The 17,412-nt window shown below is 34.6% G+C and overlaps 1 protein-coding gene across 1 annotated transcript; it reads left to right on the top strand.

Annotated features, from left to right (window-relative positions):
- Positions 1 to 5,323: 5,323 nt before the first annotated feature.
- Positions 5,324 to 16,953, top strand: LOC144963291 (uncharacterized). Its single transcript, XM_078897181.1, has 6 exons — positions 5,324 to 6,531; positions 8,737 to 8,818; positions 9,968 to 10,046; positions 11,277 to 11,431; positions 14,417 to 14,583; positions 16,619 to 16,953. Exons 1-6 carry the CDS (start codon positions 5,476 to 5,478, stop codon positions 16,808 to 16,810), a joined length of 1,731 nt encoding a protein of 576 aa, XP_078753307.1. The 5' UTR covers positions 5,324 to 5,475; the 3' UTR covers positions 16,811 to 16,953.
- The last annotated feature ends 459 nt before the right edge of the window (positions 16,954 to 17,412 follow it).

Raw genomic sequence — 17,412 nt, 5'->3', positions numbered from 1 at the left:
GGGGTAAAATGAGAATTTTCCGAGGTCTTTGGTGAATGTCGGGGGAATGAAATTGACCATGTGAGAAGTCCTATATATTCTTGTAGCTGGGATATAAAAATGGTTATGAGCATTTTTTTTTCACGTAAAACAAACAAAGTTTATAATCTCAAAATTAAATCAAAGGTTTTGGGAATGGATCTCAAGAGAGGGCGCTGGCGTGGTGGGTCAATTTTTCAATATAATGATAATAAATAAAAAAAAAAAAAGGGGGGGGGGGGTAGCCAAACCATTATAACTGCAATGTGTTTTATACCAACGTGTACTTAAATGTGCCCCCTCGTCTCAAAACAAGTTATGTCGGGATGATAAGGATGCTCAAAATTGAATTCATAGCCAGAAATATCAGACTTGGGATGAGAATGTACGTTCCATTGAGGAGATTGAATATCATATTTTAGTATGCTAAATAGCAACAACAACAACAAAAATCATAATTTTGACCAGTTTAACTTTAATTTGACTTTTTAGCTTCAAGTTAATCCCCGACATGATACCGTTTTGATACGACGGGTCATAAAATTGCAACTATTATCGTCACGTCAGTTTTATGCCAGTGTTCTTGTTTCCTTTACATAAAATTGAATAAGATCCGTATTCGACAGATACTAGAAACTATTTTAGGTATCGATTAAGAGCAAAGTCGATTAAGGCCCATCACTAATTCATGATGATGATTTCAACTCTTCTTCTCTTATGTCAACGATTGGTAGGTACCTTAGGTCCCGTAAGGCTCGTGTACACCGGAAACTGGAAACGAACCGACCAAAAGTCCGGCAGTTGTTCGGAACGAGAGACAGGGTTGCCAGTTTGGCATTTTAAATGCCAGATTCCAAAAATCTGGCATTTTTGAAAACCGTTTGGCATTAGAAAAATCATTTGGCATTTGGCATTTTCATTTGGCATTTTCTTTTCTTGTATATTATACTTCAAATGACACCTTTTCTTAATTATTTCATTACCCCAACAGGAAATTTAGTATAATTCAAAAAAAAAAAAGAAAAGAAAACAAGCAAGCCACCAGGATATGATAGTAAATTGTCTATCAAAAGTGAGTAGTTTTCTTAGTGGGGGTGGGAGTCAACAGACTTTGGCATTTTTTTGAGTGTTATGGCATTTTTTGAGTCTTCCCTGGCATTTTGTTGAAAAATAAATCTGGCAACCCTGACGAGAGATTACCCATGTCCACAGGCGCCGATCTTAACTATTAAACGACTCATCTATAGCGAACTACCGCGTTGACGCTCGAAATAGTTCATAATCTATTTTGGTCGGATCGTAGGGACGAGTTACCAACCAATATCCCTATAAAATTTTGGAAAACATTAATAAAAAAAACAAAAACTAATATCTGAGTTGAACACAGCACCTCAAAATTGGTCAGGCGTCAATGTTTACTACGTTTTTACCATTTTAAAATTTCATTTGGTTTCTGTATTTTTTATTTATTCAATATTGACATTGTGACAGCTTTTTTTAGGTTTTTTTTTCTGTTTTTTTTTTTTTTTTTTTTTAAATCGAATTCATTGTCAATCCCTTTTTATTCTTTAGGCTTACATACACCTTGTGAAGTCATGTTTCCTTTGCGACGACTGACTGCTATTCTCCTTTCATTCAAAATAAAGAAGATGGGTGACGAAAACTTAGTAAATGTATATATTGTTTAGATACAAGCTTATTATATGTGCGATTTGTTGATTGTTGCGCATGAAGTTTTGCGAGAGAGTGTGTGAATGAATTTAGAATAGGGGTGTGAGTTGGTTGCCAAATGAAGAGAGAAAAGCCGACAGAGATGATAGAAATAATTTGGAATACTTAATAAAATCCTTATTGGATTATTTCAACTGATACATTTGACACATTTTTATTCTACTCTTCATATTTTTATATTTTAATTTTTTTTTTTTAATCGTACCAAATTTTAAGCACAGTTTAATATTAATATCCCGCTCTATTCCGCACATGCTTAGTGACCAAGCGAATGCTTCTTTTTGTTTACACTTCAAGATCCTATTACTACATATTAGTTTCAGAAAGGGTTTGCAAAGTGATTTCTTTGCCATCTATCTGTTTTTTTTTTGTTTTTTTGTTTTTTTTTTTTTTTTTTTTTTTTTTTTTTGTTTTTTAAGTGACGTAATTTATTGTGCTTTTATTGTTTTTGTTATTGAATGAAGAGGGGCCTTCAGCCCGAAACGTTCCTTGTGTGATATTTTGAAACTTTTATAATATTAATTCTTGTTTATTCCTTTTTACAGTCCACAGCTTCGGGCAGCTTAATATTAGGATGCAAATAAATGTATTTTGTTCGTGAATTGAATTTGGTTTTAAACCACATTGTGGGATGATATAGCCAATGAAACCCAACAGCAAACTATTTCGCCTTTCTTTTTTTTTTTTCTACTATCACTATCATCTCTTCTTCTCCTGCTCTTAATTCCGCTCTCTCTTCATTCTCCTCCACACACCCCTCCCCACATTCTCCTCCTCCGCTTCCTCCTCCCCCCCCCCTCCTCCTCCTCCTCCTCCTCCTCTTCATACAACAACAACAACAAAAACTACTACTACTACTACTACTACTACTACTACTACTACTACTACTACTACTACTACTACTACTACTACTACTACTACTGTCAACCAACAAACGGACTGTGTCATTTCTCTCTTAGTGGACACGGCTATAACAATCGACCTGACCAGATTTTGCCGGCCCAACAAAAAGTCGAGTCATTTATGGGTCGTTTCCGTGCAAATGGACACGCGGCCCTAGGCCCAATGATTGTGTTTCTTAAGCCCCTATTACGAGTATATATATATATATATATATATATATATATATATATATATATATATATTATATATATGTGTGTGTGTGTGTGTGTGTGTGTGTGTGTGTGTGTGTGCATATTTATATTATACCTTCGTGTTCTGTGATGAGCCTTGATATTATGTGCGGCTATGTGGTCTAGTGGTATGACACTCGCTTTTGGTGCGGAAGGTCATGGGTTCGAGCCTCACTCGGCGCATATTTGAGTCCTTGGAAAAGGCTCTTTACTCACATTCTCTCACATTACCCAGGTGAGTAAAAATGAGTAGGTACCTGGCCGCTAACAGCGTTGTCTCTGTCCGAAATTTTTTTGGGGTAATATCGCCCAATAGACGTCATGTCCTGTCCTAAATGTTAAATGTTGCTGTTAACCAGTGACCCCCTGTAAAGCGCTTTGAGCATGCTTAGTGGATATTGCGCTATATAAAATCTAAAAAAAAAGCTCAAATTATTCGAAACATCGAAAAAGACGAAGAGGCGTGTACCTAGGTTATGCGGTAAAGGGCGAATAGGTTGCTTACATTACATAAACATTGTCTTTTTTTTTTTTTGTTTTTTTTTTTTTGTTTGCGCCTACCTCATTTCCATTGGCCTACACAGTAAATCTTGCTACACCGTCATTTTTAGGGGGAGCTGGAAAAGTTGGCTGTATAGCAATTAATTTCACTATACACCGTTAGTAAGTTTACCCTAAGATGAGAATGGGGATATTGATGGGTTCGGTTAATTAACTGGCACTGTAAGGACGAATAGACACTCCGGTTATTACAATCTACGATTTTAACAAACATTACCTAGAGTCTAGATTGCAGAAAGGAAGAAAAGTAGCGGGTGACACCTGCCAATCACATGGACCCTGTATTAACATTCAAGGTCTTGACAAACACTTTTCATTAATTTAATTTGATAAGTTGATAAGGGACAGATACCAAAGGTGTTAATCAATATACTTGGTATGAGTCATGCTTGATAACTGACTGAATAGATGGGTGTACCCAATTCCTTATACTTATAGTCTCATTGCTGTATTGGAAATCTATAATAATAATATAATAATAATAATTAATAATAATAATAATAATAATAATAATAATAATAATAATAATAATAATAATAATAATAGAATAAATAAAAAAATTTAAAAAATGAATTAAAATATTGCCCTTTACAACTTTGTTAAACTAGAACCATAAGTGAGTTCGGAGGTCAGACATGCATAAATTAAATATGTACACGTTGATGGGTGTGGTTAATATCCGCAGAGCATTTCGATATTTTCACTAAGCAATGTCGTTTACTGATAACGGTCTTTTTTTGTTACAACATAAAAAAAACAAAAAAAAAAAAACAAAACAAAAAAAAAAACAAAACAAAAGTCAAACAAACTTGGTTGAAAAAAACAACAAACAAACAAACAAAAAATACAAAGCAAAACAAAACAAAACATGAGCATTTTTATAACAAGAGTCCATTTGGGTGAGCGTGCTTTTTGCTTATAAATGAGTACATCTATATTAGTAAAACGTTCGAGGTTTTAGCGTGCTTATTGCTGGATTGCGTTTATAACCAGAATTTATATAAAAAGGATCCCACTTTATTATTATTATTTTATTATTATTATTAATATTATTATTATTATTATTATTATTATTATTATTTATATTATTATTATTATATTATTATTATTATTATTATTATTATTATTGTGCGGCTATGTGGTCTTGTGGTATGACACTCGCTTTCGGATCGGAAGGTCCTGGGTTCGAGCCTCGCTCGCGCATAGTTGAGTCCTTGGAAAAGACTCTTTACTCACATTCACTCACCGTACTCAGGTGTAAAATGAGTACATGGCCGTTTACAGCGTTGTCTCTGTCCGAAAAAAATGTAATAGGTATCGCCTAACAGGCGTCATGTCACGTCCTACACGGTATTGCTCTTGGCCAGGGACATCTTGTAAAGCGCTTTGAGCATGTTGAGTGGATATTGCACTATATAAAAGCTCAATTAAAATTAAACCATATAACATCATAGTAAGGATTGCTTCGTTAAAAAATGCGGTGTTGCGCCTTGTTTATTCCAGCTTTTCCTTGGATAAGAAAAGGGGGAATTTCATGATAAATTTCTCTCAAAGACTCCTTCCAAAGAGTTATGTAGCGAATCACCCTTATACTTTTTCCTTTTATCTTTAGTAAAAAAAAATATAAAATTTATATTTTCGCCGACGGGTAGGTCTGACATCACTTAAAAGCCTAGTTAACTCTCTTATAATGCATAATATTTTATTTTTGAGATTTCCATTTCAGTAATGAGCCCCGTATGAAATTTGGTTACCAGACCTGCAAAGAAGTGCATGTCACCCTTTGCTCACCCCACGATTTCTGAGTCGTTCATCCACATCCAACCCTCCCCTTACCCAGGATGCCATACAAGGGCGTGAGGGCGCAACGCATGCGTGTTGGGGGAAAAAAAGAAAATGTTGAAAGTAGGACGGCTTCAATGATGTGAAAGCTGCGCGCTCACTTGGAAATAACTTTTATTCTTTGTCTTAAATATTATATGGTGCCCTATTTATATTAGAAAAAACAACTGTAAGTACAGACAAAAGGAAAATGTTTTCACAAAATGAAAAGGAGTGGATACTTGAAGCTATCAATCACTTGAAACGTCGGAAAGCACGGCCGGACTTTTCTCGTATCAGTCTACGCATGAAACGAAAACATCAACTTACAATCGCACAAACGCGTCAAATCCTAGACTCCCTAGTTGAGAGTGGAATTGTCGTTAAAGCTGTTTATAAAAACAATACAAGTTACAGGGATGTTTCTAAATGGAAGAAAGGGAAACTCGGGGGTCAAATATTGAACTCCAAACGAATGTTGAAACGTTTCGTCAAAGCAATCAAATCAAAATTGTCCACAGTTGATGACCGAAAAGGCACGGGTGTTTCTGCCACGGAAATAGAGGAATGGCTAAGCCACAACAACGAAGATAAATGCTTCTTATCAGGGGCTGCTTTAAGGGATGCCATAGAAAATGAAGTTCGCAATGGTTATTTGAAAAAAGTGGAAATTAACAATGCTGTCTTTTATTCTGTAAACTCAAAGACAATACCCTCTAATCTAGACGACCTACGATCTAAAAAAGGCAATAGTTCGGGAAGTAATGACTATGACAACCCTCAATTATTCCAGTTGGATTATAACTTATACTCTACAGAAGATGATTTCAATTTCATCAGGAGTGCTATATATGAGACGGAACAAAAGGAAGGAAGTGGGTCTAAACTTGAAGACATTCAAAATTGGATGAAAGACAACATTTCGAGCAACAGTTCGGCTTTGTGTACAAGTATTAGGAATGATGACAACTCTTTACTTTTGACATTTCTAGAGAATTTAGTGAAGTCAGGCTTCATACTTGAAAAAAGGAATGAGAAGGGAATTTTATTTTCCGTGGCTGGGGAAACTAATGACTTCAAGATCTCTAAATCTAAAGCACCCATCTCTAATTCTAATCATACTGTAAAGGCAAAATTAAAAAATGAAGGAGAAACCTGTGACAACCAAGTTGAAATAAAACACAATATGCCACCTCTCTTAAAGATGCCATCAAAACAAAACAACAAGACCACTGTAGTCTCTCTTCGACCACCATCGAAAAGAAAGGTAAATTTACTTTGTATGGAAGTAATCTCATCATAGAGGATGACCAGAGTTGGTAAAGTTATTTTTCATGGGGTTCATTTAAGTTGGTCATAATGCTATATATGTCATTTAAAAATGTTTAATTAGTTGATCTTATCGATTTTATAAGTCAGGAGAAATCTAAGTAAACAATCTTCTCACAAAGTACAAGAGACAGTTTTAATGACATGAAATCTTTTACAGGTGGTGTTATTGATCAAAGAATAACTATTCTCATTATTTTGACAGAATACAACCATAATAAGCCTTTTTGTTTTCATCAAGAATGCAAGAAGATTGATTCGACTTGCATTTCTGTGTCAGTTATCTTTTGAGACCTTTGTATGACCTCTTACCATCACAATCTAATTTGATAGTGTGAGGAAAGAGGATCTTCAACATTGTCCTTTGTGCATCGAGGACAAACAACTTAACATGTCCTAAGCTCATGTAAAATTGCCAAGGAAAAGGCAGATCATGGAGACACAGCAAGGTCATTTGAGTCATTGAGAAACAGGCCCCTTACCGCAATATAAGGCAGCACCTTCAGTCTTTATTACCTCACAGGAGGTATAAAGAAAGGGTCGGGTTGAGCTCTGGCGAAAAAGAGAGCCACTGGATTGACATGACAACTAGATAGCACTAACTGATCTACCTCCGTTGGAAGAGGACCACTCAAACTCGAAAAGTTTTCAACAAAGTAAAATGGGATCAAACATTGCGGTCCATTCTAAATTATACAATCTTCTAAGCGAATTATGTGAACTTTAAGTGCCTTAGGAATTATAAATCTGAAAAAAGTGTGTATCTTTATCTTTTACCAATGCTTGCTCTCTATTTTGTCTCGGGAATTAATGGCACTAACATCGGCCCTGACTTTCTATTTCAGCTCTACCTTTTTTTTTTTTTTTTGTTAGTGAGTGAGTGAAAACAGATCAATTTGTTCTTATTTTTGGATCAGTCATTGCCTGTGCCATTAAAAGTAAATTGATTTTAGGAATTAAGATTGATTTTTAAAAAATATGTTGTTGGCAATTGTGTCATGGATTACAGTAGTTGTTAAGAGCCACTAGGCCCATGAATATCATTAGTTATCCTGATTTATGTAGCAAGACATGAAATGTGAAAATTGCTTGTCACAATCTCTGAATGGGGTAATTGTCTTTTTCGAATAGTTGTAAAAGTGGACTGGAAGTTAGAGAAAAGATCAAACATAATCAAATTACGTAAGTGTAATTTGGTTGAACTGCTCTTTATTTATTGAAATTCATTTATTTTGTTTCATATAATTCATATATTCAAATCTTTTTATTATTAAAAAGAACTCAATAAAAGTGATAATGATAATAATAGTAATGAAATAAATAATAATAATAATAATAATAATAATAATAATAATAATAATAATAATAATAATAATAATAATAATAATAATAATAATAGTAGTCTGATGATGACAATTATGATAACGATGATGATGATGATAATTGTGCATAATCATGGTTATACTAGTTATAGTGATAGTTGTAGTAGCAACAAGTCGCATCATGTTCATACCAGTTCAAGAATAGATAGAAGCAATAACCCAATATAGCTAAAACAAGTAGTCTGCCAGAGTTTTTATACCTATGCCCAGTTTCTGTCATGGAAAACAAAAGGGAACCACAGACAAAGCAATTTCTTGCTACCCTTTTACTATAGTCTATAGTGATACGAGGCTGCTCAAAGTTGTGGACTGTAAAAAGTAATAAACAAATGAATATAACAGCTTTGAAAAAGAACAAAACCGGGGATGTATCAGGCTCAAAACCCTTCTTCAGACAACAAAACAAAACACCCAAATGAAACCATACATTACTGAAATACCAGATCGATGGCAGAGAAGTGATCAGCACATCTTTTCTATGTGTCTTTTCTGTATAAAAATCTTTGAAAGTAGTAATTTATACGATATTATTCTACAGTAAAGTGCTTTTGCTAGATCTTACAGTGTCAGACACTCTCAATCACTGCTTGGTTGACAAGAAGGTCAGAAATAATCTCATCTACACCCAGGATTGATACAGGTCCTTATACATTTGAGGTGAGTGTTCTACCAACTGAGCTGTGTATATGGACTCCAATAAGCTAATGGTGGATACTGTTTCAATCAAACCTAATGACGTTCTTTCACATTTTTGCTCGCAGAGAATTCTGAAGAATCATGGACCTGATTTTGAGATGGAACTTCCGACTAAATCAAAATCCAGATTTACATCTGCAAGTGTTGGTAAGTATTTATTTTCCAAGCGTCGTGTATACAGAATCTTGTTTCTTTAATTTTCTTTAATTCATGTCTCATTGATCAGCAGATTCATTTACACTTTAGAAACTTTGGCTTGAAAATCATGTCAGGAAGAGAGTGTGTTTTAGTTTGATGATACTTGCATTTACATTAAAATTAGAGTCTAGCGGCTATGCGGTCTTGTGATGTGACACAAGCTTTCAGATCAGAAGGTCCTGGGTTCGAGCCTCGCTCGGCACATAGTTGAGTCCTTGGAAAAGGCTCTTTACTCATATTCTCTCACCATACTCAGGTGTAAAATGAGTAACTGGCCGTGAACAGCTCTGTCTCTGTCGTAAAAAAATTGCAATATCGCCTAACAGGCGTCATGTCTCGTTCTACATGTACGTGTTGCTGTTGGTCAGGGACCCCATGTAAATTGCTTTGAGCAGGTTTAATGGATATTGCGCTATATAAAAGCTCAAGTTAAACATTTTTTTCAAAAAGCTCTAGACCTTCATTCTTTTTTTTGAAGAATTCGTTCACACTTCACTGGTGTGGAGGAAAGTGCTTTTTATTGAATAACATACTCCAAGTCTATTGCTATTTTAGAATTTGACTTTTGGAAAGAAAATACATTGAAACCAAAAATATTGGTCCTTTTTAAATATTTTTAATCCAAGTTCTCTTGTAATTGTAAGTCACTAATTCCGGTATTTTTCCACTTTGTATGACCACATTTGTAACTTGTTTAATAATGATCTACACTATGTTTTGTTGGGTTTTGTGTGTGTGTGTGTGTGTGTGTGTGTGTGTGTGTGTGTGTGTGTGTATGTGTGAATAAATAATTTCTTTGTTTATTGTGAGCTTTGATAAACAATATTTGATTTATCCCATTCTATTATAGATTTCTTCCATAAAATTGAGGATTTAATTTCTTTTTAAAAAAATAATTAAAAAAACAAAACATTATGAGACGACTAAGTATTCCACTGGCTCTTTGCCATGAGGAATGCAAGTCAGATGGGGTCGGACAGTATGGCATAGTCATATTGTTTTTGTCTCAACAAACAAAAATTGATAATTATGAAAATATTCCTACATTAGTATTTTATTTATTTTTAATGTTTTACTATTTTCCCCCCTATTTTATAGGCACTTCTAAAGAATACAGTTTTCCCACACCTCTGGATTCTCCTGTATCGGAAAAATCGGAAACAAATTTAGAGCAAAGGTATTTGTTTTTTTTTGTTTTTTTTTTTTTTTTTTTTTAATGAATATTGTTATTCAATATTAACATAAGATTAGAACTTGCAAAGATTAAAACTGGGTGGGGTTCCTACCTCCCATAGTGGGCAGGGAGGTACTTATGGTGTCTTCTATCCCCCTATATCTGTTTTCCAACTTGCATTCTGTCTTTGTCTTGGAATGAGATTGCTTGGTTTTGTCCTGGCCCGGTCAGAGTCCTGGCTGGGAGGGAAACAGTCAAATGCATAGTTATTGTTTTGGGAGATGATATTTTTTTCCTTGTAAATCATCTCTCTGTTATGTATTATTATATTTGTTATAATTTATAATGTAAACATTTGAGTGTATTCCTCTTAGTGGGGGCCATGCTTGTGTCCAGATGAGACTTATTGGTGATCTCAAACTAAGTACATTGGTGGTATGCTCTTGGAATTTACATCTGATCCCTATTTGTTCCCAGTTCCCCTTTGTCTTACTTTGATGATTTAATTGTATACTAGAACTTTTTACATCCCATTTTCTTCCTTATTACTGGCGCTGATATAACCTAAATATGTTTCAACCGCTGTAAAGCCCTTAAAAACAAAAACAAACAAAAGATTTAAAACAGAAAAAAACAACTGTAGATTATATTTGTGTGACTCACCGCTTGCACTGAGGATTAAGTTGATTTTTTTTATCATCGAGACATTTGCGAGGCAAGAAAATTCCAAACCTGTATGCAATTCTTTCTCAAACTATGATGGAAAATCAACAACTCTGAAATGAGTCCCTATCAGATTGCATTTCAATAATTGATCTTTTTTTAAATTGAAATTCACATTGTACTCTGGTCAAAACTGAAAGAGAGGTCATAAGATAGTATTGTATTAATACCAAATTTGTAATGTAACTATTAGATTTCGTGCACCCAGATCCAACAAAACCTCGAAACCTTTGTTTTTATGAATATTGACCTCCGACCCTGTGGACTTTGTTGTAGCTGATGTGAATTGCGCTGATAAGTTCTATTTTGTAGTGTGAGCATTTGCTGTAACCAATTGGTATTTAGGATCCCATACATAATGTTTTGATGTAATATTTAATAATAAAGTTTTGCAGAATTTTTTTTGTTTTTTTCAAATTTTGATTCTTTAGATATGTCCATATATGTTTTTTCTTTTATTTTTGATGATTTTATTTGAACTGATTTTATTTATTCAATTACTTTAACCAGTTTCAAGTTTGACTTGAAGAAGAAAAGAGGTCGACCCAAAAAACTACTCTCTCAGGGAAATGAACATTGTGCTCAAGATGATGATGATGATGATAAAAATAATAATGATGATGACGATGATAATGAGAGTAATATTGTTGAAGAGAAACAAAATGGTAAAGTTGATTTAGTTGTCATGGCTATCATTCTGTCAACCTTGTTTACATTCTAAATTATTTTCATTGCTTACATTTTTTACTTGAGTTTAATAATGGCATCAATGTTATATTACATTTTAAATTTTATTACACCTGTGCCATTTTTAGGCCAAGGGTCACAATTTGGAATCTTTATAAGGGAAACAATCCTACCTTAAATCAAAATTGGATTGTGGAGAAATTTGCAGCTATGTGGTATTGTGATATGACACTCGCTTTCTGATTGGAAGGTTCTGGGTTCAAGCCTCGCTTGGCGCATAGTTGAGTCCTTGGAAAAGGCTTTTTACTCACATTCTCTCACAGTACTCATGTGTAAAATGAATACCTGACCGTTAACAACGTTGTTGCTAACAGAGAAAATTGTAATATCACCTAACAGGCATCATGTCTCATTCTACATCTTACATGTTGTTGTAAAGCGCTTTGAGTACATTTAGTGGATATTGCGGTATAATGAAAATTATTAAAAAATGGTGTACTTTTTTTTTCTTTCAATCTTTGACTTTTTAAATCTTCTTATGTCAGTTTTTCTCTAATCTTATATATATATATATATATATATATATATAATATATATATATATATATATATATATATATATATATATATATATATATAATATATATATATATATATATATATATATATATAACTGCACTCCATTGGCGCTGATGAGAAAGACCTCAGACTCATGCAAACATTATACTACACCCAGCAGGCATCTATCAAAATCGGAAACTCTACAGGAAATTCCATTCCTATTAAGAAAGGAGTCCGTCAAGGGTGTGTTGCCTCACCAGATCTGTTTAATCTATACCAAGAAACAATCATGAGGGGCATAAATAATATGGAGGGAATAAAAGTAGGAGGTCACAACATAAATAATATAAGATACGCAGACGATACGGTACTCATTGCAACATCAGAAATCCAACTTCAAAAGATTGTTGACAAAGTGGTAGTAGATAGTGAAGCCAAGGGAATGGAAGTGAATATCACCAAAACAGAATGCATGGTAATACAGAAAAACCCCGAAAACAACAACACCTGCAATATAACGATTCACGGCGAGCAGCTTACCAACGTAGAAAGTTTTAAATACCTAGGTTCAATTGTGACAACAGATGGAAGATGTAACCGAGACATACGAGCAAGAATAACTCAAGCCAAACAGGCCTTCATGGACCTGGGAAACATTTTGAAAAACAAACAGATGTCGTTCGGGATTAGATTCCGAGTCTTGAAGTGCTACGTGTGGCCAATCTTGTTCTACGGATGCGAAAGCTGGACTACAAATGCAGAAACACAAAAGAACATTGAAGCTTTTGAAATGTGGTGCTTGAGAAGGATGCAGAGAATATCGTATACCACACACAAAACGAACGAAGAAGTGCTAAAACAAACATACCAACAAAGGAAACTAATGCCCTTAATAGTGGATCGACAACTATCCTTTTTCGGACACATAGTAAGGAAAGATAAGAATGAATACCTGGCAAGTTGTGGAAAAATACCTGGTAAACGCGCCCGGGGGAGACAAAGAAAAACACTCATAGACCAACTGAAGGGCTTCACCAACCTAACAATCCAAGAGCTGTTTGAAAAAGCAAGAGACAGGGAGGAATGGAGAGAGATAATTCATGCAGTATCCGAAGCCTGGACCAGGCATGGAACCTAGAAGAAGAATATATATATATATATATATATATATTTATAGATTGGTGTTGGTGGGTACTTGTAGGTACGAAAGTGCTCGATAATGGTGGTTAGAGCTAATATATAAATGTAAATTTTCACTCACATTATTCTTGCCAAGACGATTCGTTTCAGTGTTCCCACCTCATCAGTCGGCATAATCCATTTGTAAGAAATGTCCGTAGAAAACTCCAAATTAACGTTGTTTCGCTGCCTAGTGGTGACTAGTTTTGATGTGTAGTGTGATGTGCTCTCGTGTTTATATTATGAGTGTCTGTGTGTATGTGTGTGTGTGCGTGTAGGTGTGTTGTGTGTTGTGTGTACATGTGTGTATGATATTGTAGTGGAATGTGGTGGCGGCGGGGGGGGGGGGGGGGGGGGGGGTGGGAGGGTATATTGGGGTCGGGAGGGGGGAAAAAAAAAAAAGGGGGGGGGGGAGGGTTATTTGGCCTTTTGCGTTTTGAGCTTGAATTTGTTAGAGTGTCTGCACATTGTCATCAGTTCAGATCTTTTGTTTAAGGTGCTATTGTTTCTGTGGTTGTGTAGTAAAATCTCCAGTTTCTCTGTCAGGCATAAATTGCATTTTCTGGCACCGCATCTGTAGGGGCTGCTTTGCTTGACGACCTCCCAGGTTATTGTTGGTGTTTTTTGTGTGTTTATTTGTTCCCAATAGTGCATTGCTAATTTGGTGCTTTTTGCTTTACTTTCGTGTGTTATGGAAAAGGCCAAATAACCCTTCCCCCCCCCCCTTTCCTCCCCCCCCTTTTTTTTTTTTTTTTTCCCCCCTCCCAACCCCATTATACCCTCCCTCCCCCTCTTCCCTACCCCCCCCCCCCCCCCCGCCGCACCACATTCCACTACAATATCATACACACATGTACACACAACACACACACACTACACGCACACACACACATACACACACACACACATACACACAGACACTCATCATATAAACACGAGAGCACATCACACTACACATCAAAACTAGTCACCACTAGGCAGCGAAACAACGTTAATTTGGAGTTTTCTACGGACATTTCTTACAAATGGATTATGCCGACTGATGAGGTGGGAACACTGAAACGAATCGTCTTGGCAAGAATAATGTGAGTGAAAATTTACATTTATATTATATTATATATATATATATATATATATATATATATATATATATATATATATATATAATATATATATATATATATAATTTTTTTAATTTTTTATTTTTTTTAAATCACGGTACAGGTTTACTCTCAGAGCAGTCGTCAGTTTATCAAGATGACAACGACAATGAAGATGTCATAAGTGAACCACCTCTCCTGCCTGATGTCAGCATGTGGACATCACAACAAGTTGCAAACCACTTCTTTGACCAAGGCTATGAAGAAGAATCCAAGCAAATGATAGAAAACGTAAGGTTTTACCTGATTATTTATTCTCTTTTTTTTTATAGTCATTGATATCAGAGTATAGGCTATAGCGTGCTCTCTGCTCCTCACAAAACATCGCTTTAGAAAGGAAAATGTCTAAAACAAAATTCTCGGAATTTACATTTTACTTTGCGGCACCATCAATCTGGAATTCTCTCTCAGTCTTTACCAATTGCCATTAAGTGCGTCAAGTTTAGACTGACGACAGAATATTTTAGACTAACTTTCCTTGGTATTTCAAAATCACAGTCTTTATATAATAATAATAATGATAAATATATATATATAGCACTTGTATATCGCATAACCATGACTAGGTCATGCTCTATTCCATTACATTTGTATCAGCATAGATCATCTACAGTTATAACATTTAATTTTCTTAAAATTGTAACATTTAAATTTCTTAAAATTCTCATGTCACCTATGTCTTGTAAAGCGCCATTGAACATATTTGGTGGAGATTGGCACTCTATAAATTTATTTTTATTATTTTTATTATTGTTATTATTATTATTATTATTATTATTATTATTATTATTATTATTATTATTATTATTATTATTATTATTATTTATTATTATTATTATTATTATTATATTATTATTATTATTATTATTATTATTATTATTATTATTATTATTATTATTATTATTATTATTTATTATTATTATTATTATTATTATTATTATTATTATTATATTATTATTATATTATTATTATTATTATTATTATTATTTATTATTATTATTATTATTATTATTAACGTCATTTAAAAAATTTTATTTTGATTTTTAAATTATGAAGGTCTCTATGCCAGCTGGGGGTCCTGATATTTGAGTTGGTAGAGTACTTGCTTCACACACAAAGGGACCAATATCGATCCTGGGTGCAGTCAAGAAGTATTTCTGGCACACAACCCCCTCTCTGTCCTCCCAGCAGTGATTGGGTAACTGGTTCTGTTAGATCTGGCAGAAAGTACTTTGCGATAGACCAGTGACATATTTAAAGGATAGCAAGCAATTGCTATTATCCATTTCACGTTATAAACTGACTTACTTAAAGCTGTTTGCTGGCACAGTCCACCAACTTTGCAGCCTCAACGGCCTTCATGATTGCTGTGCAGAGGCATCTTTATTCCTACCTGTTTGATGCCATGTCTCTGATGTTGTAGAGGTCTATAGTTGATGTTATGCGGCAGTTGATGTTTAGCAATCTTTTGAAATCGTTGCTGATTTGTTATCAGCAATGCGGTGACTGGGTGTGCTGGGCTATAGACTTGACTTATTTTGACTTAAACCTCTTGATTCCTTGTAGAACATTGGGCTGCAACAGTACTCTTCCATTTGACTTGGTTTTTAGAGGTCTTCTTTATCTGGGCCCAGGTTTTGTCCAGCTGCCATCAACTCGGTCTTGATGCTTAGTCGCCATGTTTGCTTTGGTTGACCAACCGGGATAAACTCTAACTCCATGGGCCTTATGGTTCTGATGGACTACTCTTGCCAGCCTATCATTTTTGTAATGGAATTAAACTTACTTTTTTTCATTCTGGCCAGATAGCTTATCTCTGAATCTGAATGTTACTTGAAGTTGACTCAATTCTAAGTATTTGTATTTGAGGGCGAAGAGAGTTGTTGAATGTGACATCCATTTTTGGTGTTTAGGTTGAAGAATTTTGATAATCTTTGCTTGAAGGTTCTCTAAATCTGTTTGTGTTCATACATGATTCAGGAAGAGTGTTATAGTCTTGGATTGTGTGGGGTGCAAGTGAATATTTAAAGATGTTTAAGTTTGCAGAGGAATGGATTTCATGTGAATCTGTTTCAGATATTAAGAGGTTTAACTACTGAATACTCACCTCAAGTGGAGTTTTAAGGATTTAAGTTTCAATCTTTCTATTTCACATTTACTCTTTTATTAATTGAAAATAGAAAAACAAAACCATTTATAATTCCTTAAAATGAAAATGAAAATCCCCAAAACACGTGATTTTTCCCCCCCCCTTTACCACTTTCAGGATCTCGATGGCATAGCACTCGGTCTTTTACGAAGGTCAGATATTATTGGTCCACCCGCTGGTGGGATGTTGAAAATCAAGAAATTGGGTGTTGCTCTCAAGTTATTCAGAGACATCAGGAATTTATTGTGTCAAGGCCATGTCGATAACTACACAGATCCATATGACGAGAGAGCGTTTTACAGATCTTGATTATATATACTCTATAGGTTTTCCATGAAATTTTTTAGACAAAAAAACACTCATGATTTTATGCTATACCCTATTTATTTATTACATTCTTTATTAAGCATAAAAAAAAAACTACCAACACTGCCATGTTTGGATGATTTTATGTTGGTTGTGCATGCACGATGAGAAATATAGGGTATGACGAAGTGTCCTATGAAAAAAGAGAATAAAAATATTGCTGTATCATAGCCAAGCTTGGGATCCATGTCAGTTGGATCCCACGTTTGGCTCTGACACCGTGATATTTTTTTTCTCTGTTTTTCATTTGGCACTTCTTCATACCCGTTACTTCTCATCATTTGTGATACAAGTGCCCGCTCTTTACTTTTTCTGAATTTTCTGCTTGTGCTGTGTATTCTGTCATAGCAAAGTAGAGAATGAATTTGAGGGAAGAAAAATAGAACTTTTTCACAAGCCTAATGAGAACCAAACCATGGGTTTCTCTTTCCATTTAAATATGTTAAGCGATGTTAAAATATGAATTATGAACAATTCATAATAAGAATCAATCCAATCTATACTGTTACAGATTCAGTCTGTCTGGTGTGAGATGGTGTTAGCTT

The sequence above is a fragment of the Berghia stephanieae genome, chromosome 1, assembly GCF_034508935.2.
Source record: "Berghia stephanieae isolate SIO BIC M18660-M18661 chromosome 1, UCSD_Bste_1.3, whole genome shotgun sequence".
In the NCBI taxonomy this organism is placed as follows: domain Eukaryota; kingdom Metazoa; phylum Mollusca; class Gastropoda; order Nudibranchia; family Aeolidiidae; genus Berghia; species Berghia stephanieae.
Note: the sequence above shows the minus strand (reverse complement) of the source record. Positions and strands in the feature narration are given on the sequence as shown.

Excerpts from the sequence above, each read along its gene's own strand:
- LOC144963291 (XM_078897181.1), top strand. The coding sequence starts at position 5,476 with ATGTTTTCACAAAATGAAAAGGAGTGGATACTTGAAGCTATCAATCAC. Across the intron at positions 8,819-9,967 it reads ATTTACATCTGCAAGTGTTG|GCACTTCTAAAGAATACAGT; the intron begins GTAAGTATTTAT and ends CCTATTTTATAG. Across the intron at positions 10,047-11,276 it reads GAAACAAATTTAGAGCAAAG|TTTCAAGTTTGACTTGAAGA; the intron begins GTATTTGTTTTT and ends TACTTTAACCAG.